A 26198-nucleotide genomic window follows, 5' to 3' on the forward strand; every position below is an offset into this window, starting at 1 on the left:
TAGGGTTTTTTTTGGGTGGTTTGGTTTTGGTGGTTTGTTTGGGGGTTTTTTTTGGTTGGTTATGAGGGTTTTTGTTCTGTGTGTGTACAACCAGGGATTACATTTGCAAACTTTTAGAAAGAGACCATAAGGGAGACCCCTGGAAGGAGGCTCTAATACAGTCAGCACTTTTTTTGTCTAAAGACGCTATTCCTGAAATACGAAATAGGCTGAAATTCTTTACCCTTTCTTTCACCCCACGTTTAAGAAAAATTAAACAGAACTTTTATAGCTGTATTCCACTGCATTTAAAAGCTGATTCCTATGCTGTTAAGCGAAGTGTTTATATATATTTTTCTTGAACTAACTAAAAAATTATTTTTGCTAGAAATGCTTTAAACTCGGCATGTTCATAGTTCTCCAAGGAATGTATACTCTGCCAAGTCTGAAAACACTTGGAACAGAAAGAAGGTCTGAGTAAATCTTGCATACTGTGCTGCATTTTTTTTACTGATTTATGAACAAGACACTGATGATTAGCTTGTACAGTTTGTCTGATCTATGCAATGAAATAAACACAGCTGCATTTATTACAGCTGCATTTATTACAGTGATTTCATAATCACGTATGCAGTACCCACAAACTTTTGGGAATATTCAGAGAGCAGTATGTGCTAAAAATCCTAATTTCTTTTACTTTCATTAATATCACTCGGTATTAAAAAATTAGTGTAAGATTTTGTTTGTATAAGTTAGAAATTTTAATAGTAATGTTTCTGTAACACCAGTAATTCAGATGGTTTACGCTGGTTGTATACACAGGTCACAGAAAATACAAATGTGCCAGCCATCAAAGGTATTGCTTTGAGTTTCCTAATCTGTAGGTGTACGGATCCTCAACTGTTACTCCATGTACTGTAGACTTTACTACTCAGTGTAATTTTTAGATAGCCATAAAATAGCTTTTCCCTTACTGTCAGTCTTCCAAATTATTATTGTGGAATTTGAAAATATTTTATTAGACTTCATTTATTAGCAATATGCCAGTCTGAGGCTGACTGGGCATATGAACAGAAACACTGAGCTTTGCAGCATAAACATATTGGATCTCATCCCAGCCAACCATCAGGTAGATGAAATTACACAGAGGCACATAAACAAAGCAGCCAAAGACCTTTAATGATCTGCCACAGTGGTAGATTCTTCCCACATGAATATTTTTAAAAGTCAGCTTAAAGCCAAAAGAATTTTTCTCTGGCATCCTGTAAATGTCCAAAACATGGATATTATACTAAATATATTTAGGAAATAGTTTGTCCTTTTTTTTTAATCTGAAAATTTCAAGAGGTATCCAAACATCAAAAAAAAATAAAAATGGAGAGGTGAGTTTAGACAGTGCTGGAATCTGTTTCACACAGCCTCACTATAACTTCACCAGCAACTGGTTCTTCCATGGTGGAGATCATGGTGACAAACCATGCTCACCCGCAAGGAAAAGAATGGGGAAATTGCACTGGTTAACTGATGTTTTATCACACCTTGCATTTTTTCAGTGACCGAAGCCTGTATTTTATTTATGAGGCAGGAGCTGCTGCAACATATCAAAAATAATTTGTGACTGAGTAGAGTACCATCCGTCTGTGTTCATCAACTGAAACAAAACAGGGTGGCTCATTTTTTGAAAATAGTTTCTACAAGGACTTTGCTGATTCTGTAGTGGGTGGTGGTGGGAAACTAATACCTAAAAAGAAGTTGAGTTCTGCTTTAGTGACCAGCACAGTCTGCATGTTTGGGGAGCGATTTAAGAGGCTCCTGTCCATCGGATCTATTGTTTGCCCTGAGACCCAAGGTATTCATTTGAGAAGATAATCAGCCTTGTTAAAAGAATACAATTATCAAGTCTTGACTGAACTGTTTTTCAAACTGGTTTAGGTTTTTTGTTACGATACTTAGTTAATGAATCAAAATGTAAACTGTGTAATTACTTCAAAGGAGACCACATATAACACAATTAGAGAGGACATGAATGTGGTCCGTGTCTTAGAGAAATAAAAATTTCATATGGAATTTACAAAAGCTTTCAACACAAACTGTTCTCATTAAAGCTACAGACAGCAACAAAAGACTTTGCTCAGCATTTATGGAATCTCCATATGTTGAGTCTGATTTTCAGCTGATAATTTCTCCAGCCTTTGTTTTTCCCGATGAAGGTTTTCTTTCACAAACAATGACTCCCATATTCCTGTCCTACAGTCACTTGCTGTATGCATACCTGTAGCTATGTAACTCAGTAATAATGAATAATTACACATGAATTAGATTAGATTTATGTTAGTTACAAGGAAGAAATTTCTCATTATAAGGGTGGTGAGGCACTGGAACAGGTTGCCCAGTGAAGTTGTGGATGCCTCATCCCTGGAAGTGTCCAAGGCCAGGCTGGATGGGGCTTTGGGTGACCTGGTCTAGTGGAAGGTGTCCCTGCCCATGGCGGGGGGTTGGAACTAGATGATCTTTAAGGTCCCTTCCAACCCAAACCATTCTGTGATGCTGTGATTCCATGATTCCATGATATTTAAATGGCTGAAGTCCTTGTGAAGCAGAAACCTAAATACTTTATCGATCAGAAAAAGAATATATCAGAATTTTTTTCTACCATAGATGAAGTGGACGTGAGGAATTCATTTTGTTAAAAGACACAGAAAAACCTCAACCAAATGAAGAAAAATGGTACAGCAACTCCAGAAGTAGTAGTATTGATCCATTGAGATAATGTCTCAGTAACTTGGTTTCTTTATGGGGAAGTACAGGGTTGTTTCTGTTCTCCAGGATTATGAGTACTCAGTCCCACACTGCCATAGCGACCGGCAAGCCTCAGATGCCTGCAGAGCAAGCGACAGACCATACATCTGTGGCAGGAATGAAAGGAAGGAAGCAGGGGTAGAAGAGCTCCTCTTTTAGTGGCAAAGAGCTGTTATGCCTGGTTAGTGTGTTGTTGAATCATATCCTTAGGCCATCACAACTACCGCTTCCTCCATGGTGTCATTCCTACTGCAGTTAGCTTTGATTGTTTCATTGCACCATTGCTAGCATGGCTTTTATCCAAAGACAACTGTGTAAAGACAGAAAAATGAGAAAGGGTCAGAGAGATTTTAAGCTGGCAGATCATAGTGTGCTGACTCATGCACTTGTGTAGATACCAGAGCTCTGTAGCTCTGAGAAGCTCAGGGACCAGCTAGCAGGACAACCCAAGGTCTAAACTACAAGCTGGGCAGAGTCGAAGAGTAAGTTTTAGCTTATTGTATTTAGCTTATTATATTATTTTCTGAGGAAAGAGAGCGGGGACAGAAAAATCACTGTGGCTAGTGCAATGAACCACTAACCTTTAAGACAGTGCTCAAGAAAAGACTAGATTTGTCTACTAGGGACCTGTGGATACATCTGCTAAGTACTTTGAATAACAGGGATTGGAGCGGTGGAGTTACACTGCTGCCTTTGTTTAATGGTGAAGATAACATGGTGAAGAAAATCAGCAAAAATGTTACAGAACTAAACAGAAAAAGGAGCTCAGCTCCAGGCTTCAAGCAAGTGCACAACCCAGGGATAAACCAGACAAGGAGAGCTTGGGCCTGACAGAAGTTTGAAATGATAAATGTTCAGGGAAATAGGACTTTGTAAGCAACCGGTATCAGAGAAGCCCTTGTCATCATCAGAGAATTTCTGCTATTAGTTTTGAAAGAATAATCACAAGATTAAATTTCTGGATAAGGAGGGAGTCTTTTGGGCCATGCTGGATACAAATTCCAGTACACAAAAATACCAGTTCCTGGCGTTGGTTAGTGGGAAGAAAAGCGATGATCGGAAGTTCCTGCTGCACTGTCAGGCAAAGGTGATCCTCAGTCTAACACAGTGGCATGTAAATTTGAAGAAACCCAGCAAAACAGCTGTTATTTTTTCTGTGGTAATTAGTTTGATCATTTGATAATAGTTGTATAAATCATGAAAAGTATTTAGTCATGATGGACAGACCACAAAAGAAATAGGCAAAATTCTGCTACCATCAGGAGTCAGATCTACTCCCATTTTCTGCCTAGATTATACAGGCTTCTTTGAAGAAGGTTTTCTATTGAAGACAGAAGTGAAACAGATGATGATTAGAAGAGCCCAGTGGCCCAACAAGACTGGGAACATCCACATACTTTTGAATAACCAGGGAAGAACAAAATATCAGAAAACACCTGTCTCTTGCAAAGCTGCCTCTATTTTAAGCCTACACCAAACTTTTACAGCCTAACAGCCAAAGTAGCTATGAAAATACAGAAGCTGACTGTGTGCCCAGAACACTGAGCTTGCTTTCTAAATTACAAACCAGAGCTCATTAGCACTGTTCTGGGAGTGGCCAAGAAATGCCCTCCTCCATCCCTCCAAGTTGTGCCGCTGTTTATCTCTGTGTATCAACTTGCTTGGGCTTTCCTAGCCTACACAGGCATATAGCTTAAATCTGTGGGCTAAGCTACAATGGATGAGCCCGGTAATCACAGATGACCACATCTAAACTACCCTCTTGGCATGTAACTACAATTTCAGGAAAAGCTGTCTGATGCTTCATGGTTGGCCACGTGGCTCTTGTACTGCTGCTCAGCATTTGCTTCTGAGAGCCCAAACGGATTGCAGAAGCAAGCTGAGGGAAGAGCAGTATTCATTCCGCAATAGGTGATGAGTAACTCCCACAAGACTTGTTTTCTGTTTCTTGAAATAGAACACAAAAGTTATTAGGTCCTTAATTTGGTGATTTAACTTGAGGCTTAAAACGCTGAAGGAAACAAGCTACAATTCAGATGTAATGAACTCTCCAGCGAACTTCGAACTTTCATTAAAAATGCAATCAATGTTGACTTGAAATATTTAGTAAAGTCTCTACCGTCCTTTTGTCTGCCCTCCTCCTTGCATCTTGCTTTTCTAGGCTCGGTTCCCCTTCTCAGAAGATCTCCCACTCCTGACCGAGGATATTTGCGGGTGTGAGGCCCAGAACGCTGGGGCACAGCTCTGCCAGGCTTAGCTGCCCCAGTGAAAGCGACTGATGCCTGGTGAGCTTGCAGAGCTCCTTCTCCAGTGGATACAGCTAAATGGAGAGCAGCCCCTCACACCACTTACACATCACCATTGCCACAAACTGCACTGACGTGAATGCGTGGGGCCATGAGCCACAGGGGTGGCTCACTCAAAGGCAGCAGCCTGCCAGACAGCCAGCTGGCAGTGCCTCCTCGTCCCTGTGCTCCTCTGAGCCTACGGAGGATAAAAAAGGGGCAGAAGCATCCTCACAGTGCTGGCAGAAAAGGAAACATTTTCTAGCCATAACTACTTGAAGTAGACAATATGCATGGGTATCTGAGGGGGATGGGGCATCCCTATGAAAGTCTGTTTTTCCGTTGAACTTAGACATTTTAAATGCTTCCTTTCCAGCATGATGAATACTTAAAACCTCCAACCGTGTAAGTATTCAAGCTCCGTTTCCCTTCCTATGTCCCTTCCTCTTGCATGGGAAGAACCAGGCTCTGAGACCATCCTTTACTGGTTTCAGTTAACTGATATTCACATTCCAGACACTGAATATTTACATTGTTTTCCCACCTGTTTTTTTCTGAGCCATCCATATAGTAACAGCCCATCCCAGACAAATAGTCCCAAGTAAATTAATGAAAAAAAAAAAAAAGTATTGTTCTGGAATAAACATACAGACTTTGAATGTTTCAAGAATGTCAGTGTGTTTCAAAGTCAGATATATTTCTTGGTTTAACTGTCATTCCTAAAAAGCCCTTATTTTTTATGAGACATTATTCCCACCAGAAATATTCAGGCTGCCACAGTAGTTCATTTTACAGTTTGCAAACACAGGAACCAGCGAAATAGGTAAAGCAGACTTCATGGGCAGTGAAATTCCACTCACAGTAGCTGAGGCTCTTTACTACATTTACATGTTGCCTAAAGTTTTGCTCTCTTCTTATTGTTCTCCCTGTGCTCTAATCTGCTTTAAATACTTTTTCCTGCTTACAGATAAGAACATGCAAAAATACTTGCAATACCAGGATTTGATCTGAATTTTTAGAAAGCATATTAGACTGGTAAATGTTTCTTTTTTGAACTACCTATTACTAAACCTTCAGAATAAAAATTAGTAAATTCTGATCAAACAAACATGTTCACGGTCTCATGATATCTACTCTGGCATATATGTTGCTGTGGGTTCTTTTCAGCTGACAACTGAACTGAGCTCTTTGCTTGTTTTCTTCCTACTGTGTTTTATATTTAAAGTCCCCTCATACTTGGTTTCCCCATGATACTCCTATAGTTTAAACAAAACTTACAAAGATATACTCCTCTCAATTCAAACACGCCAGTGAACAGGCCATAGTTTTTATCAAACAACTATCCCAAACAAACACGTCTAAGAACTAATGAAGACATTATGTCTCAAAATAAAACCAGAAGAATTCAATATGAGAGAATGACTGCTTTCCATCCTCTGTTGATCGATCCTGACAGCTTCCCTGTCACAAGACTATTGCTTAGGATTCCTCATGTGCTTAAACCCCTGATTAAACACCATTTAGTCTGTTTGCACCATGTTCTTTTCATCAGTGTCTACAAATACAGCACATATGCACCCAGTGGTACTGTCTGTAACAGAAAATCAGCATTCCAAGTTGCAAAGTTATCCATTGGTAACCTGTCCGGCCTGATGTCTGAAGAAAGGTGGTTTTGTTCTTTATTTTTTTAACACTTGATGGACACTAGAAAGACATGAACCCATCAGAGTGAGTCCAGAGGAGGGTCACAAAGATGCTCGGAGGGCTGAAGCCCCTCTCCTATGAAGACAGGCTGAGAGAGTTGGGATTGTTCAGCCTGGAGAATAGAAGGCTCCAGGGAGACCTTATAGCAGCCTGCCAGTGCCTAAAGGGGGGCTACAGGAAAGCTGGGGAGGGACTTTTTACACGGGCATGTAGTGATAGGACAAGGGGGAATGGCTTTCAACTGAAATAGGGTAGATTTAAGTTAGATATAAGGAAGAAATTCTTTACTGTGAGGGTGGTGCTCACAGACTGCCCAAAGAAGCTGTGGATTCCCCATCCCTGGAAGTGTCCAAGGTCAGGTTGGATGGGGCTTTGAGCGACCTGGTCTAGTGGAAGGTGTCCCTACCCATGACAGGGTCCCCTCCAACCCAAGCCATTCCATGATTCTAGACTGCATTGCTTCAAACCCCACCCCTCCGCCTAGGAAAACTTGAAGATGAAAGACTTTTTGTGAGTAATGTATGAGACAAATTAGCAACTTAGAATTTTTGTGTATGAGTATCACCCCTAAGTGTGTTTCCTGTAGGTCTTACTGCTTGTGCATGCCATTGAGCCTTTGGTTTGTATTCCACTGCCTGTGGCCTTGCCCCCAATCTCCTCCATGCACTGAGGAGCTTCTGAAACACTGCTGGTGGAACAGTTTTCTCTAGGTTTCCCTTAAGTAACCAAGGCTAAAACTACATGAGTATTATTATGATGCAGAATATTTTGTTACACATCACGCATCCTTAAAAGGCTAATGAAAGGGCACTGTGGATCTGTCCCTGAATCCCACCTTCTCCAGCTGATTTTCTTTCATCACATAGATTCATCAGCTGCAGTGGGAGCTGGAGCAGACTATGGGGCAGGATGGGACCATACAATTGCTTTTACCCAGGGCCCTTTTCCCCAAGAAAGGAGGGATTGGGTTCCTCTCTTTATCATATAGCAGGAGCCAGAGCCAGCAGGGTGTTGTCCAATTAAAATCAAATAGCAGCTGTTGACAGTTGCTTAGTAGACTAAATTGGTTCTGTGGGGAATAGCTCATTAGAGCAGCCATCTCGAGGAGGAGCCGATGTGTCCTACCCCGGCGAAGCGCGGGGGCTTCCAGGGCTTGAACCTGCCTTCAGCCCGCGCCAGTTAGGCGCTGGGACGACGTTTGGTGCTGCGACACTCGATGTCATTCTGCCTTGTCCAGACTTGGCTTTTCCTGCCTTAGTGCCGACCTTAATAAAAACGAACCAGGACCGGCCGTCTGGGCTCCGCTCCCGCCGCGACCCCCAGCTCCTTCCCGCAGCACCCCCGGCACGGCAGGGGCACCGGCTGCGGCCGGGCGCCCGGGGGACCTGCCCCATCCCCCTTGCTCAGCCCCTTTCGCCGGGCAGGAGGAGACAGCGGGGCCGGAGGGGCTGGTGCCCCCCGGGGAGCGCCGCGGGGCAGGGCGGGCAGCGGCTCCCTCGGCTGGTAGTTGGCCGGGAAGGGCGAGGCGCTGGCAGAGGCTCCAGTTCGGGGAGCCACAGGTAGGCGGCGGCCTCTTTTTCTTTTCCCAGGTTCGCGGAGGCTTTTTTTTTTCCCTCACCCTCCCTCCCCTCTCTCCTCCTCTCTCCTCCTCTCTTTCCAGCCCTCGCTTTCCGGGTTGGGAGTTTGGTGCGTTCAGCAAAGTGCCTGCAACGGCGCGGGGTTCCCCAGGTGGGGCTGCTCCGGGCTCTCCTCTCCCCCCCCTCCGCCTGTCCCCCTCTCCCTTTCCTCCTTTTGGCGCTACCCAGGGCGCTCCAGCCCCCCTCCCACGCTTCCTCCCCCCCAGTCTCCACTTCGGGGAGAGAAAGCCGCGCTCTTTCCTGTCTCCCGGCCGCGGGGCAGCGCCGCCGCGGGCTCCCCGGGCTCCCCCCGCTCCCTCCCCCCCCCCCGCCGGGGCCGCTCCGCACATGGGCGCCGCGCGGGGCTCCCCCTCCGCCCAGGCGGCGGCGGCGGCTCCCCCCGGGCCGCGGAGCGCGTAGCCCGGCCGCCCTCCCGCTCCGATTCATTTGTTGTTGTTAATTCTGCCTCCCTCCCTCTCTCTCCTCTTCCCGAACTTTTGTCACCGCGGCCGCTGCGCGGATGCAGGCTTCCCGCGGCGGGGACGCCTAGCTTCTCCCCCCGCGCCCCGCCGCCGTGCCCTGCGCTGCCCTCCGTCCCCCAGCCGCGATGCCGTTCCCCCTGCGGACCCTGGAGCCGCTGAAGCTGTGCAGGTTGGAGGAGGCCGGCGGGGACGGCGCGGAGCGGGGCGGCCCGGCGCCGGGGGACCACGGCGGGGCGGCGGAGGGGGGCGGCGGGCGCCGCCGCGGCGCTGTACCGCTCTTCGGGGCGCTGGAGCAGGTCAGCTCGTACGCGCTGGTGTCGCTGCTGATGCAGCTCTCCGACCTCTCCCGCTGCGCCGGCGACATCTTCGGCGGGATCCTCAGCGAGGCGGACTCCCTCTGCCACCGCAACGCCCGGCTCCAGCGCCGCCTCGGCGCCCTGGAGGCGCTCCTCGCCCGCCTCGACCACCGCAAAGTCAAGATCCGTGAGTGCGACCCTTCCCCACGGCGGCGGGCCCGGGGCGGCTGGGAGGGGGGCGGGCTGGGGGGCACCCGCCCGGCGGCGGGGCCGTCTGCGCGCCAGGCTTGGCTTTATTGATTCCTTTAAAAAAGAAAAGGAGGGAAGCCCGACGCCGCGCTCTCGCCCTCCCCCTCCCCGCGTCCAGGTGCCGGCCGGCGGCCGCGGCTCCTGCCGGGGTCCCGCCGGTGCAGCCGGCTGCAGCGCGGGCCGCCCGCCCCCCTCCCGGTGACCCGCCCCGGCTCCGTCCCCGCGGCTCCGGCGTCGGCTGCCGCCCGGGCAGGGAGGTGCCAACGTCGGGGGCCGGGAGCCGCTGGTGTTCCCCAGTGCCGCTGTCTGGTCTGGCAGAAGTCTCAGTTCACCGGGGAGGGGGCGCCTGCAGCGGAGCGGCGGGGGGCGGGCGGGCCGGTTTTCGCGGGGGGATAGCGCGGTAATGCGGGGGCGGGCTGGGGGGGTTGTTGGGGTGTTTGTGCCGGCTTGGCGCCAGAAGTCGGGTCAGCCGTGATTCTGACAGTTCAGCCCACATGCCTGGTTAATTCTTTTGCATGTGCACGGGAAGACCTCAGTAAACAGAAACCTGGGTACGCTTTGCAGCTGGCTTTGTGTCTGTCGGTTCTCCTGAGCTGCTGCTCAGTCCGCAGAGCTGAGCTCAAGTTTGTGGTTTCGGCTTCATACGGAGGCAGGAGCAGCGACATCCAGGTTCGGCCTCTGATTCCCCAGCAGTGGCTGCACGGGGAGGTCCTTGTTAAATTTCTTTCTGAGCCTGTAAAGCGGCCCTCGGAAGCGACTAATTGTACAGCCACACAGAGCTACAGGAAAAGTTTTTTTCTGAGCTTGGCCCAACTTTGGAGAAGGGGTCCCGTAAAAATTCTATCTGCTACATGCGGTTTCGTTTGTGTGTGTCTCGCTCTCCGCAGACAAAGTGAAAAAGATGGTTTGCAACATCAGCTTAGGTTTCAACTGTTGCAACTTCTGTGGCAGCTGTAGAAGGTGTAAGCCTGGCCTAAACAGAGTTGCTGCTCGTGGACCACCAACAGTTTTCTTTTGAATGGAAGCAGAAAGCCTGCCTTGCGTATGGCATACTTATGAGCAAAATTGGTCAGGAGGGCCTTTCACAGATACGATCCAGAGTATGAACCTTGTGTGGGTAGCACCTATTTCATTACAGAATTATTCTTTATGGTATACTTCAGTATATGGTCCTTCCAAAGGAGGAAACAGTCACCTTACCGAACAGCTGTAAGTGTTAGGCTGAAGTTGTGGGATAACTTTTTTGGGTGCTTTGTAACTGCTTGACAAACTTCAGGAGTTTTTCTTCCTCACCAAGACAGGTATATCCTTTTCTGCCAATATAGTTATGTCAGTTTGGCATGGCATGGTGCAGTCAGACTTGAAATGAGAGTGTTTTGTTATAGGGCATACCTGCAGTATGGTGGTATTGATGCACTGATAGGAAGCAGTATTTATTAATCTGTTTTAAATAGGGACCTAATTAATACCCTGTGCTGATGCAACACATCTGAAGGGAAGGGTGAAGTGAGTCGAGTGCTGCAGAGTGCAAAGCCTGAATTTTACACGTGTCAGATACTTAGTTACTGTATTCTGTCTTGGTCATCCTCTTGCACAAGTTATATATTAATATTTTTTTTAAATTACAACTCAGGTCTTTGAGCTAAGCCTGTTATTGTTTTTAATTTGTTGATCTTTGTGCTTGTCATTGCATTTCCTGAAACTGGACACAGTTCTTATGTTTGGCTTTCTCCATTTGGTCTTAAATTATTTGGTAAGTGGCATCTCTGCTGTCAAATTTAATTTTGCTACTTAACAGCTGCATTGTTGTGGCTAATATCTACTTTTTAAAGATCTTGTTTATTAAAGTCAATGAGAATTAATGGTGATTTCTTTCAGATTTTTTTTTTTCATTAAATACAACCTTTTCGTAAAGGAAGGTTGTCTTACTTGCCTTTCGGTTGCAAGGAATTGATGTGTAGGCTAAGCATATTGACATGAAGTTGCACATAAAGACATGTCAATTCTCCTACATGCTTTCTACATACTGTAATCTGGCCAAGGAGATTGGGTGGGATGTTCAGTTGTAGTTAGCATCATGAATGTCTCTATAATGCAAGCTGTCAAGGCTTGTCAGCAAGTTTAACCCTGTTCTGGCATTAAAGGGAAATCTCTGCAAGACAAAGAGAACGGTTTAATAATGCTGGCTTTGTTTGGAGACTTTTCCTTCCAGTTTCTGCAGATACAGAAGCTTCATGGAAGAAGCTTTTTGCTGGTGTGGGACTGTAAGAACAGCAAGGATTGTAAACAAATCTAATTGCTCTCCCATTTACTAGATTCTTATTTGCTCATAAACCTTTTTTTTTTTTTTTTTTTTTTTGTGAGGAAAACACTGTAAACTACTGCTGTCTCTTGCGGTGCACAGGCCGATGCAGCATGACGCTGTATCAGATGACTTAGGTGTTTTGCTCTGGCTTTTAGGACGAGGGGGTAGATTGTATACCTGCGTTTCAGATCATGGGCAATTTCTACTCAAATAAATTTTGTTCTCTTTGTGGGGCCCAGACAGTATTTTGCTTTTGGAACCCAAGGTCCCAGTGTGACCTTTGTGATCCCAACATGACTTTATATAGGAAGGACCAGAAGAGTACAAGCAAACTTCAAATCTAGGTCACAACCGCTTCTTGGGGAAGTAGCTGCAAACTGGCAGCTGATACAAGCTATGGTACATTTGTCCCTGGTGCTTGGGAAAGTGTGTACTTTGAAACTGTATTGTCATTTTGTTTCAAAGTAAAGTTTCCACGCAGTATCTTTGGGATAGCAGCAGTCCATTAGTTTTTGCTCCTCGCTGAGCATGGGTGGGGGCTTGAGGGAGGGAAAGCAGGTAGAACAAAGCTCTTTGTCTTCACTTAGTCATTCTTTACAGTCATGGGCTGCGCTTGCTTGTCTGACTGTATGCTGTGTCCTTGTGTGTGTAGGGTCCATATGCTCTTGATATACATTTTGGAGTATCAATAGGTAAATGTGTTATGAATGATCTCTGCTGTTACTCTTCTGTTCTATACTCTTTGGTATCTTGTAGCAAATCCATTAGTTCAAGTGTATCCTTTGTGGCACCACATGCGGAAGAACTCTCTCGTGTGGCAGACTGGTTAAGGATGTGCTGCACTGCAGTAGGTGCTACCTCTCTGCAGCCCGTACTGGGGGAAAAATTCCTCAGCTGTCAAGAGTGGCTGGAGTCCTGCCATGGCCTTCAGCTGGGAGGCCGGCTTTCCAAAGATTTTGTATTGGTGTGCCACATGCACTCAGTTTTTATTTCATGTCTGCTTCAGGGTATTGAAGGTAGCTTATACTTGTATGTGACTTTTAGTGATGGTTGTTTTTTTGAGGGTTCACCACTGATGTTGAGCTTCACTGGAATGGTTCAGCTCTCTCCAGTTTGGTTTGGCTTTCTTACATGTCCCATTCAGGGTGGCAGAGAAGCTTCTGTTTATGTCCTCCAACTGAGAAACTTGTGCCTGACTATTTAAGTACAAGGATATTTTTCAGGCCATTTAGTAAAATACTTTCCTGACATGTATTTGAGCTTTGCATGATGAGCAAGGTGTTGTGCCATAAGGGACATCAAAATATGAGACTTGTCCCTATGGGGCTGATGACTGGTTTATAACACATGGCGGTGGGAGGCCCTAATGGCTCAAGGTGGCTCATAGAATTCAAGAGTAGTATGCAGTACTTGTGACCTTAGTTTAACTGCACTAGCCACGTCTAGAGAATTAATTAATTCAGTACTTTTTTTAACAGTCTTTCATCAGGCTTTCATTAAGCTTATGTGATTGCTGTTTTGCGTGGTGTATTGTTATGTGTTTCCAGCATCCAGCTGCTGTAATGTGTTTTACACCATGGAACTTGCCTAACAGCTTTCCATCTTCTAGCAGTGTGCATCTGTAGCTGTGACCTAGCATTAGGTGATGTTGTTTTCATCACTTTCGGTTCTTAAATGTCAGGGTGGGTGAGGACAAGTGCCTCTTTGAAGTGATCAGAGCTCATCAAAAGGCATACGATGGCAGCAGCAGAGAAATCTTGCATGAATTACAAGGCCAGCTCTTGGGAAACCCTGTGAGGCCTTAAACAGTCACTTTCTGTAGGACATGAAGGTGGACATTTTTTCCATTAAAATTTGTCTTCTACCATCTGCAGATACTCATGCAAAATTAATATTGCTGTTCTTTTCTGTGACTCCTAATGGTCTGACAGACTGGAAGGCTGGTCCTTCCATCTTCTATGCTATTTATTTTTAGTCTTTATGTAGAGATGTTTTGAGAGAAATGCTGGGAGGTTAACCTAATGACAACTTCTGGTTCAGTTTCTCCACTAGTAGGATGGGGTTTGGCCAGTTGTACCTCCTATTCTAAGAAGAAGAAACTGGTCCTGTGGGCGGGAGGAAATGCTACCTCCTAATTAGTGTTGTTTAAAATCCCTCAGTGTTTGGTTTTAAAGGCACAGCATAATCATTTGATGTTCATGCAGAAGGTGTATATACATATGTATGTATTTTTTCCCAAGTTTAAGCACATTAATGCAAGAGAGCGGGGGGGGATGGGGAGTATGGCTTTCTATTTGTCTGCATGATGGAAGGACAATCCAGTTTACACTTCATCTCCTGCTATTTTGTTTAGTAAGTATTTTCCACTCTTTGTGTGCAAGGCAGTACTGGAGCACATTTCCTGCTTTAGCCGAACAGGAAGCTTTATTCAGCTTATTCCTAGGGAAACCCCTCCTCCATCCACAGCCACCAAAAGTGAGCAGTATTCGAGACAGTATCAGCAGTAAGCGGAGGATGAACGGGCTGGCTGACCTTCTGGACTTTCTGTAGCTTCTGGTGTAACAATAGAGCGTACAAGACATTGGTCATCTTGTAATAACTAGAAGAAACCTTCCTTAGAAAAAGGTTTAGGGAAAAAAACAACCCAAACCAAACAAAGCTCATACCCTCCCAGAAGAGAAAAAACAAAACCCACACCACAACCAAAAAACCCAAACCAGCCACCAAAACCGTGGTGAGCTGTTGAGGAAGCTTAGGTGAGAAAGGACTGACTCTCAGGTGAAAAATTCTCTTCTAACGCTATCTGTGAGCTACAGTTTGGCTATGATACTCTGCAGATGCTTGAGGTGACCGTGCACAATGGTACTCTCTCTGTTGCTGTGTAATATGAACATTCAGCAGAAAGGTCAAACCATGTTAAACAGTTATTTGCTAAGTTCCCCTTGGAGGAAAAAAAAAATTTACTTTATTGTAATTATTCAGATTGTTGCTCAGAAGCATTATAACTCTTAATTATCTGTGGAAATTCAACCTGATTCAAAGGAGATTTCATCTGAAATAAGCAGGAAGAAAGTCTGAGTTAGAGAAAGATTTCCCATGGGGACGGTGGGCCAAGTCGCTGTCCTGCTGAGTGGCAAAGCTCCAGCTGAATTCAGTTTGATGAGGGTTTGGCTCGCTGTTTTGAAAACAGTTGACACTCCTTGGCTGAAATGTGGAGCTGCTTTGTACATTGCTCAGAACCTATTATACACCACCTATGAACATTTATTTCTGTAGATCTTACGATTGGCTTGATCATTCAGGAAAATGGTGTTTAGGAGAGGTAGTTAATGAATTAAACATACTTGTATTTAGTTGTTTTTAATTAGGATCTATTTTGAAGGCTCCTAGATATTTTAGGGTAACATAAAATGTCCTCAGAAGTTTCTCTTCCTATTAGTATTGGCACAGTCTCAGCTTGGTTGAGTGCGAGCTAGTAATCTTGGTCTTGTGGGCTTCTCGCCTAAGCTGCTAATACAAAGTTGCTGCAGAAGAGGCATTTTTTGGGTGAACCTATTAACAAACATAAAACAACACAGTGGAAAGCCACTGAAATTCCTCAAAACCTCAGTCCTGGAATTTAAACCAGCCTCTAATCAGTGGAGAGTCAGATGAGGCTTTCAAGGAGGATGGGGAGCAGATTATCCCACACGTACTTAGTGATTCCTGTACCTTCCTCCAAAGCGTTTGGTGCTGGCTGCCATCAGCCATGGGATACCATGCTGAACACTGCCAAGGCCAGATTTCCTATGGTAATTCTTGGCCTTTTTCTGTATTTCTGGGTGAAGGAAGGGCAATTTCCCTTTCCTCATCTTTCTTTTTTCCCCTGCACGTTCAAATAAATAATACAATAAATGAGGGCATGTGCTTTGGTTCCTGTTATCAGGAGCGCTAGTGCAGCACAAACAGAGAGGGAGATTGAGAAATAGAAGGCATTAAAAAATGCACATTGAAGGCTTGGCAATTATGCAAAGTCCCAGTTTCTTTTGTAGTCGTAAACTAGCTGTCAGCAGGCAAGATCAAAGCTGTCCACCCTAACAGTTAACAAGATCAATTAAACATGGTAATTAAATGTTGTTCTGGGCTGTAGGTTGGATAGGAAACCTGCTGGTTGGATGGCAGTCTCCAGAGAGCCTGGATGACACGCCACTTAAGAGACTAGAAAAAAAATCTTTCTACCTGTGGGTTAAGCACAGATTAATGTGGGTGGACTTTGCAAGTTGTTTGTATTTATATCATACCATGTTTTAGTTGGGCAGGGCTTCTTCTGGCTTCAGGCTGTCATGTTCATTTTTCTTTGTCATTTGTGAATTATGGTGGTTTAAGTTAGGTTGTTTTTATTTATTTATTTATTGCCTCCCTTGTCCTTTAATCAGCATTGTGCATATAAGATTTTGCTGCCCTCTGAGAGTTATGAGTGGTTAGAATATGAGTGTTTAAGGTCCTGGTGGATGTGGTTGGGCTTATGTCACTGTGCAACCTGGAGGCAGGGTAGTTACACCTGCAGAGAGAGGCAGTGCCGAGGAACTGCTTTGCCATAACTCCTCTTGGTAATTTTCCTGTTGGAGATACTGGTCTACACGCTTTTTAGGATAAGGCCTGATTTTTTTTTTATTATTTTTTTTTTCTCCTTCTTATCTTCGTCCTTTTCTTTAGTTGTTCAGGCTCCCCACCCCAGGTGTGCCCAGAGCTGCCTCTCCATCTCCAGTCCTGCCTGCTCTGAGGTGTGACAGTTTCAGTGTCTGCTCTGCACCTCACCACCCATGTGGTGCCTGATAAAAGTGACTTTGGGTATCTCTCCTTCCTCAGTTACAAGGCACTGTGCATGCCTGATAGGATTTTGGAGGAAGGGGGTGAGGGGGATGGGAGGCAGAGACAGGAAAGGGTAGAATTTGATGGAGCTTCTGGCTTTCTCATGACAATCCCTTTTCACCTCTCCCTTTCCTTTCATACCCCTTGGTGTTAGGCCCAGCGTAAGGCCTTCCCAGCTGGAGTTGTGGCACAATCAGTAGTGCCATAGTAATAGTCTTAATCCCGTCCAAGTGTGTCCCTTTGTTCATTTTTAATGCTCCTCTTCCAGATGCAGAGATGCCTGTTGCTTTGCTACAGGAGTATAAACCAAGAACAAAACCATTTACACCATTAGAGTGATGGAAGTAAGAGTATCCAGGTATTACTTGAAATAATAATAATTAAAAAAAACCACTCAAAGGAATTTGCTTTAATGTGTATCTGTGGCTGAGTTCTTACACTTTTTGAAGGACATTTTAGTAGTTCGGTAGGTTTAATTGCCCTGATCTACATGTGAGCAGCAAGTTTGTTTTAATTTGAAATTGAACATCTTGACCACCAGTAGGTCTGTTAAGTCGGTTGATTGGATATTCCTTTTACTGTAATCAGACTGTAGTCTAACTAAGCAAGTTTTGATTAATCTAAGATTGTAATTTAAAAAAATCAATTTAGCTCCTACTTTTCAGAGATTAAGACAATAACAGATGCCTCCTGAAGTAAATTGAAACTGTGGATGCTATCTGAAGAATTGAGCCACTTAATTTTTCTACTAGCAATAAATACTAATGTAAATTGTAATAGAACAATGGTAAAGTAGAGATTACAAGCATATTGAGTTACAGTGATAGTGGTGGGTTTTTTTCTCCCCCACCCCCTTGGCTGAATGTCCCAAGTGGAAAATGAAGAGACTTCTCCAGAATATTCTATATAGTAACGTATTGTACTTGAATGCTCTTCTTTCTTCTCCCAATTTTTTTTTCCTTTTTAGTATCAAAATGCTGGCTACAGAAGAGCTCTCATCAACCTTTAAGTGGTGGGATAAATATTGCCCCTCACTGGCTTACGTGTTCTTCTGGTTGTTACATTGGTAAGCTTTCTCAATAGCTTGGGGTTGAGTAAGAAAGCAAGCTTAGTCTTTCTCCTGGCAACCAGACATCTGTCTTCTCTTTTCTACTTTGGCAAGTTTGGGCTTTTGGCAACAGATGGAGTTTGCTTACAGGAAGCTCAGCAGGACCTGAGAGGATTGTTTTGTGGGTTATCTTTAGTGGCACCTTTTGTTTCTGTCGTAGGGGAGGAAAGCACTCCCAAGTGAGTGGTGTTGGCTTTCCCTTCCTGTTCAATATCTAGTTGATGCTGAGTAACTGAATCTGCTCAAGTAGCTTGAAAAACCAAATGATGTTTGGTTAATGCAGTATCTTCAAATGTTAAGAAAACCTCAAAGTGTTGTTAGCCACATTGTCCTTAAAAGAACTTAAAACATTTTCAATTAGGAAAAAAGAAGCCAACTACCAGGAAATGGAAACAAGCTCTTAAAAACTTATTTAAAACATTCCCTTTTTTGTTAACTGTGGTACTTGATTTTTTGATTTAGAAGAAAGATAGCACAAGCAAAGCTTAACTGATTACACAGCAAGATCCACACCCCCGACCCCATTCTGGACATGATGCAAATGAAATCCTTTTATATCACATTTTGAACAATTCCCCCCCCGCCCCCCCCAACATATGTACTAGACATGGAAAATGTTTCTTTGAAGAAGTCTAAGAATCGAAGTATTTCTGGAAATAATCACTCATAAGATTGAAGTATATGATAATGTGTATATGAACAGCAATGCAATGAAGTATATGGATATAGTTCCTTTATGCTATTTTGATTTGTAGTATTGGAAAGATAGAGGCCCCTATTTTGTGAACTTTAACATTTTAAACATGAAGAAAAACTTTAAGTTTGTTCTACATGTGTTATGGGAGAGAAAAAGAATTAAAATTGATAATATGGATGTTCATAATATGCTTCGGTGTGTTAGTTTGGATGCAGTTTCCTAAGACTTGCATTAAAGTGTTTCCTTCTATTAAAATAAAGGTAGGTAGTTGCTGCATGGTTACTTCTGCTAGCTTTTTTCCATAGCACGTGTATCTGATAGAAGATCAAGAGTATTATAAGGTATAAGCAAATTCAACGCTAACAGTCTGTTTGTGCGGCTGAATGCATGCTGTAGGGAGCAGGTAGGGTAGGAAATAGAAGGGCAATAATTGGGGAATAGAAAGGTTTTGTATCAATTGTGTTCAGGAGCATGATGGAAGCCAAGATACTGGGAAACTGGTATAGCAACTGATCTTTGCAGGGCCAACACCCTTCCCCATATCTCTGGCTGCTGCCCTCGCAGTAGGGAGCATGTACAGTCCTGTTGGGCAGGCTGGGACAGCCCCAGCCCTGCGGGGAGCAGCCCCATGGGGGGGGGGGGGGCCCTGACCCTGTCAGGCTGCAGCTGGGCTTGGCCCAGGTTGTGCAACGAGTGCTGAAGCGGCTCTGCCTCTGTGCTTGCTGAAATCCCAGGTAGCATCGTGTAGGGTTTACCTTGTCCTGGGTAGACAAGCATGATCTTAACAAGGGTGGTTGAAATGTAAATGGATTATTGCAGTTGATTATGAAATTATAGTTGCAGTTATAATTATATAATAATCATAAATTATATGGAATTGTAATCTATAATCATGATCTTCACCTTCAGGAAAGCTGGAGAAGGAGAGGTGAGTGTGAGCCAGTTCTCTTGCCCTGCCTTGTCTTGGTGGTTGGCGGTAGGACAGGGCTGCCCTTCAGCAAGTCCCCTGCGCAGACAGCGGGGAGGCTGTGCCTGCTTATCCTGAAGGAAGGTGAAACTGCCATGTTGGCCAACTTGCAATCACAAATTTCCTTAAAACATTAGAAAGCACTTATTCAGCACAGCCACAAGACAGATTTAACTCTGAATACGAGGCTGTTTGCCCCAAGAGAGTCTAGTCTTGACACATACAAGTCAAGCTGGAAGACGGCAATTTAGTTAAGCGTGGTTTAAAAAGGTCTGTTTTGAAGAACCCAAAGTTTCACAATAGTTATGGGCCTTCCTGAGGTCTAAAGGAAGAACAGGTAATTAGAAATCCACAGAGTGTTTGCCTGAGGTGCAGAATACCACAAAAACACAGAGCTCTTGGTGTTTTTTCGTAAGCCTTTGTTTGTTCCATATCTGTTAGAGACATTGTGTCTGCTTGATGGTAACAAAGACCAAAACCATCTGCAGTGCTTACTATCTTGCTTGCTCCCACTCGTTGCTGAGTTTGGCTTGAATTCTGTAATTTGTGATGTCCCCTCGGAAGAGCGTGGTATGTAACATGGGAGGGAGTGCTCTTTGAGGCATGTTGTTTTGACCCTGTTGCTCTAGCAGAGCATATTTTCCTCTCCCACCCCATTTCCCAACACACAAAATACAGTATCTTTTTCCTTACAAAACACTGTTACAGTTAGTAGCCTTGCTGACAAATTGTGAAACTTGCTGCGGTATGGAAATAGCTACAGCTTGTAAATGGTAGGGTGAGGAGTATGTAATTTAGCATTGTACGTGGGGATTATGTGCTGCAGGTTAACACATCAAATATTTAAATGATTTAAATGCATTGTGTAGCACAACTGGTAGAAAAGTGAATTAGGTCACTGTAGACAAAAGCTTGTCTTCATTTGAGCTCCTGTCAGCTTGGTGTTTGTGCTCCATTGGTTTTGCCACTAGTTATGTCTATGCACATATGGTATTCCTAATTTAGATTACTGTTAGTGGCTTATAAAAATAAAATATGAATAAACTTAATTCTGAACACAAAATAAAACATGGGTATTCTTTCTAGTAGAAGTTTGAACTTCCTGGGGAGAACCCCTGAATATCTCGCCTTTTAACAGAAATGGAAAAATGGAAAAATGACTGACAAAAAGCAGGTACTACCAAATAGCAGGCTTTGTATGCACTCTGTAGGCAAACACTGATGTGACCAGAGTCTTTCTCATCACTCAGCCTGGAAGTCCTGCGTGATACCAGTTAACACTTAGAGGGTGTTATAAAAGATGCTTGAACTGTGTGTGCCATTTGCTGCAGTACCCGTTTTGATTTCTCCCCCTTGCCTTGGTGGCTACTGTTAAAGCTGTGACTGTGAGTTAGAGCAGAATGAAACTTTTAAAAAAAAGTTCTTGAGGCTGCTTGAGCAGTCACCAAAGATCATGGATTGAAAGCTTTGCAACTGAAGGTAAACACTCTCTTCATGGTCATTGAAATCACAGAATCCCAGATGTGGGATGGCACCTCTGGAGGTCATAGAATCACAGTGTAGTTTGGGTTGGAAGGAACCTTTAAAGGTCATCAAATCCAACCCCCTGCAATGAGCAGGGACATGAACTACATCAGGGTGCTTAGAGCCCTGTCCAGCCTGACCCTGAATGTTTCCAGGGATGGGGCATCTACCACATCTCTGGGCAACCTGTTCCAGTGTTTCACCACCCTCATTATAAAAAATTTCTTCTTTATAACTAGTCTAAATCTACCGTCTTTTCATTTAAAGACATTACCCCTTGTCTTGTTGCAACAGGCCCCACTAAATCAGTTGTCCCCCATCTTTCTTATAAGTCCCCATTAAGTACTGAAAGGTTGCAATAAGATCTCCTTGGAGCCTTCTCTTCTTCAGGCTGAACAACCTCAACTCTTTACAGCCTTTCTTCATATGAGAGGTGCTCCATCCCACTGATCATTTTTTGTGGCACTCCTCTGGATCTGCTCCAACAAGTTCCCGTCTTTCCTGTGCTGAGGACTCCGGCGCTGAATGTAGCACTCCAGGTGGGGTCTCATGAGAGCTGAGGGGCAGAATCACCTCTTTGTATCTGCTGGCCACGCTTCTTTTCATGCAGCACAGGACACGGTTGGCTTTCTGGGCTGCGAGCACACACTGCTGACTCGTGTCCAGCTTTGCATCCCTCAGTACGCCCAAGTCCTTCTCCACAGGGCTGCTCTCAACATCTTTATCCATCATTTGTATTGATGATGTGTCCAGCTTTTCATCCCTCTGTACGCCCAAGTTCTTCTCTGCAGGGCTGCTCTCAGTACCTTTATCCATCATCTGTATTAGTATCAGGGGTTGACCTGACCCTGGTGCAGGACCTCACATTTGACCTTGTTGAACCTCATGAAGTTCACATAAGTCGACTTCTCAGGTTTTTCCAGGTCTGTCTGGGTGACATCGCCTCCCTTAGGCATGTCAACTGTACCACGCAGCTTGGTGTTACCTGCAAATTTGCTGAGTGTGCACTTGATCCCGCTGTCTATGTCACTGATAAAGATATTAAACAATATTGCTCCCAGTATGAACCCCTGAGGGACACCACTTGTCAGTGATCTCTGTCTGGACATTGAGCTGCTGACCAGTGCCCTTTGGATGCAACCACCTAATCCAGCCCTCAACTCACAGTAGGCTCAGCTTGAGCAGGGTGTTGAGGGCTGCGTCGAAGTTGGTGTTTTGAATATCTCCGAGAACAGAGCATCCACAACCTGCCTGGGCAACCTGTTAGTGTTTGACTAACCTCATAGTAAAAAAAAACCTTTTCCTTATTTTTAAGTGGAGTTTCTTGTAATTCAGTTTGTGCTTATTGCGACTTATCAAAGCATTATTAGTGGGAACACCAATATACTCTTCCTACTGTGAGGTCATCCAAGAAGGCTGCTAATTTGTATCTAAGATGGACAACTGGATCAAGAGAACAGGGGTTCTCTGTGGCCTTAGGTCAATGCCTTAGCACATTTATCTGAAAAAGGATGGATAAGGGAAGGTGTTAGTTAATCAAGTAACAAAGCTGGCAGCCAAACATCACATTTTAAAATTTACAATTTTTTTTAGTATTATTTATTTTTACTTATAATTATTTGAGCACTACTAAACTTGCAGTGCTGCTTTGGAAGAGCTTTAATACTCTCAATAAAAATACTTGCTGTTTCTGTGGTAAGGCAAGGTAATAAACTTGATCTCAGAAAGATCAAAACTCTCTCCGGTGGAGATAGTGGAAACTGTTTCCAGTGTCTCACCTTAACAGATACTGTCGGCAATGTCTCTTACAGTGAAAAGCATTCAGTGTTTGCAGGAGGAGTCCTGAACAACCCTTCCGCATGCTTAAGAATTTCAGCAGCGGCTTCTTTTTGAAATTCTGACAAAGATTCTTGGCTAGGTTTTCGGAAACTGTGTAGGATCTAGGTTACGTTAATACAGTACCCTTTCTTTTTTTCTTTTTTTTTTTTCTTTTTTTTCTTTTTTTTTTTTTCTTCTTGTTGATGGGAGCTTTATTAAGCACGTTAGAAAAAATACCATATAGTTCTGTTTTTCATCTTGCTTGGGGCAAGCAAGTGAACTCCAACAAGAATTATGGGAAACACCCGTTTCATCATCCACAGCAGCAGTTGATCAAATGAAGTAGTCCCTTGGTATCCTGAGTTGCTGCTAATTAAACACGTTTTCTTATCTTTCCCTTTTAGGCTGACTTAATCACCAAGACTTTGTATGTGTGATGGTGCTTTAAATGAAACTTGTGATTTAAGGGCTAAATAAAGCTATTGGAGAGAAATAACTTATTTTAAATGCTTTTGTTAGACTGCAGGATTATCTGGTATTTTACATAACCTATTACACATATGGATGGCACGCTATTATTGCACAGTCACTTTTTTTTTTCTAATGGAAGTTCATAAATTCTTGTTAAAGTGTCCAAATTCACATGGAGGAAGCCAAATTGGCATTCGATAAATCTATATTTAAAGCTCTTGGCAGGACTTTTCCCATATGAAAGATGTTACATGTAAGCTTTTGGCATAAAACCTTAAGAAGTTTTGAGGTAACAATTCTAAAGACTACCAGATCATCCTAAAATTAAGAGATTTAAATACTGGATCACAGTTTTGTGTCAGAGTTCTCTTGTCTTACACCATCTTTGTATTGTATATGTAAACTGATTTTTGTTACAGCGCCTCTGGGAAATATCCATTGGATAAGCTTGTAATCTCAGGTATTTGGCACCTCTACTTTCTGCTATGGAACCTCGCAAAAATGGGGTTCACTGAAAAGTCTGGCCTTAAGTATAATGAATAATTTCAATTTTTTCCCCCTATTGTGTTTCTAAGGAGAATAGTTATAGCCTGTGGAATACATCCTGTTTTCTGCAGTGCAATCAAACGCTTGCTTCTTATTCGTAATACCTACTATTTTTCTTCTTTGTTAAGGCTGCTCACATCTGACCCAGGACTTCTTAAAGCCAAAGGCTAATAGAGATGTGTTCCTTTGTTTTTTACCAGAGAGGAAGAAGTTGGGTTTTTAAAAACCTGTTAGTTTTCCCCATGGTGTTTTCAATCAAACCTTGTGTGTGTGTGTGTGTCTGTCTCAAAAAAAAAAAAAACCCAAACCAAAAAGCCAACCCCCTCCAACCACCAAAACAAACAACCCAAAAAACCAAAACACCCCACTAAAGTAAAAAAAAACCTGAAAAACAACTAAACAAAAAAAAAAACCCACCCAATCCAAGAACCAACCCCCCCCAAAAAAACCCCAAAGAAGAAAGCCCCCACCAGGTGAAAATAACTGATTAACTTTGTCCAAACTGTAAGAAAACCAAAGTAAAGGCATGTATCCTAAATGCATATATCATGATTTTGTTTTTCCAATCTGTATCATTAATGGTGTAGATTGAGAAGCCAATCCACAGTTGTTTTTAAATTTATTTTATTCCTTGATACACATTTTAATATAAGTAAATCGTGTAGCTAAGATTTCTTTTTGTCTGTTTCTTGTCTGCCTTTAAGGTCAAGAAGACACGGAAGGGTGAAAGTCTGGGTTGACTTACGATTTGCATTTTCCAACATCAGTGTTGACCTTGAGTTGCTAAGTATGAACTTGGAACAAAAGCGCTTTATAGAAGTGGTTGATGGATGGGTTGTAATATTGAAGTTTCCCTCCCCCATGCTCACATCCTCGGAGCTCAGTCTGTCTTTAGACTGAAGCGTTGTCTTCATAGGGAAGAGCTCACTAGCTTCAGGAGTTAAAAATGCTGTCTGGCACCTTGGGAGTGTGTTTATAATAGTGAAGATGTCGGAGAGAGAGGAAAAGGGAGAAGTGCGTAGGTAAGTTTTGGTTTCTTTTATTTTCTTTTGGGGGCAGGATATCCCCCAGTGTTTCCTAATTAGGTAGCTGTTTTAGATCAACATTTTGCCTATCTATGGTATAGGAAATGCTGTTGTATTCCTTTCATCTTGCTTTCAGCCTGCTTTGTGTGTGGGTTGTGGTACAGTTTTTTTAATTATGTTTTTATTAAAAAAACTTTTTGAACCCTATCCCACTCCAGTTTTCCCCCCATTTATTTCAGTAGTTCTAGTTATCGCAGGTTTGTGTTTTGACAAAATTGCTGAGATTACACCTCATTCTTCTTCACTGAAATGCTATAAAAACAGAGAGGGGGTTGTTTTGGGAGGGAATTACCAGCAGTGGAAGTAGCAGCCTGAACAGTGTTACATTCAGGAACACCTTGGAAGCCGGATTTTGCAATATTGAAATTTGAACACAGAGAGTTCCTTCTAACTAAGGATTGCTGTTGAGTTTTTAATCAAGCTTTATTAATATTCAGTAGTGAGTGCAGTGTAAGAGCAGGACTGCTGTAGAGCAGTAGTGGGTTGAGCGGTGCTGTGTTGGGCTGCGCTGTGGCTCCCAGCTGGGCTTCTGCCAGTGGTCTGGGGTGTCCTGCGATCAGAAAGTGGAGGAATGTGACTACTAGTGCTGTCATATCCAGGTGATGTCTACTTTGAGTTTAATGTTTTGCTACGGACAGAAAAGGTAAAGTGGTTACAAGAACAGATGGCACAAATGGAAAGGGATGGATTGAAGAGAAACAAAATCAGCATGAGGCAGGCATTGGTCCTATTGAACTAATTAAGTTCTCTCCTCTGAGGGCATCTTGCAGTCAAGTTAGATTCTCGTGTGTTGTCTTACTGTTGCCAGTGGAGGTTTTGTTTGTATGTGAAACAAAAATAAACAGATGAAGAGGAGGGGTAAAAGTGTCACTTGTTTAGCTGGAGGGGATTTTAGGGAAATAAATCAGTGTGAAAAATCAACAAAAGTTAAAATGCTGTGGATGAAATCCTGTGAGTACTACTGATGCTTAGAGTGCTCATGGTTGCCAGCATCCCTATGAGACCTCTAATAATGACCAGCACTCTTGTACTGTAAGCTTGCAAGATCTCGTCTAATATGATTTAAGGCTTGCCTGAAAATTAGAGGTCTTCCTTTGCAAGTCTTGAAGAGACAGATCTTGTTTTTGGAAACTGGAAATGGTGAATTTGTGGATGCAGAAGAATGAACTGATGCACAAAGAACTGGGAAACCTCTGTATGGAAGTACTACCACCACCATAAAAAAAATAATATTAAAATCCTTCAGTGGAAGAGCAACATCCCTCCTTTGAGGGCTGATGTTTCAGAGTGAGCCACAGCATAGATGTGGCCATTGTGGTGTGGCTGTAGCCATAGCTAAAAGACAGTCTCACTCATAGATGTGAAAAGGGCTTTGAGTATGACAGAATTCCCATTTTGCAGTTAAGACAAAGAAAA

General features: G+C 43.6%; 1 protein-coding gene across 7 annotated transcripts in view; it reads left to right on the forward strand.

Annotated features, from left to right (window-relative positions):
• The first annotated feature begins 8735 nt into the window (after nucleotides 1-8735).
• NHSL1 (NHS like 1) overlaps nucleotides 8736-26198 on the forward strand; it is a 182236-nt gene continuing 164773 nt past the window's right edge. For 5 of the 7 annotated variants that reach the window (XM_055714184.1, XM_055714188.1, XM_055714189.1 and 2 more), the window contains exon 1: nucleotides 8741-9348. In XM_055714184.1, coding sequence (XP_055570159.1) covers nucleotides 8991-9348 — 358 coding nt within the window. In that variant the 5' untranslated portion in view covers nucleotides 8741-8990. Of the gene's footprint in view, nucleotides 9349-26198 lie in introns of all 7 variants that reach the window. The other 2 variants (XM_055714192.1, XM_055714185.1) reach the window with 2 other exon arrangements.

This window comes from Falco cherrug, chromosome 6 (genome assembly GCF_023634085.1).
Source record: "Falco cherrug isolate bFalChe1 chromosome 6, bFalChe1.pri, whole genome shotgun sequence".
Lineage (NCBI taxonomy): Eukaryota > Metazoa > Chordata > Aves > Falconiformes > Falconidae > Falco > Falco cherrug.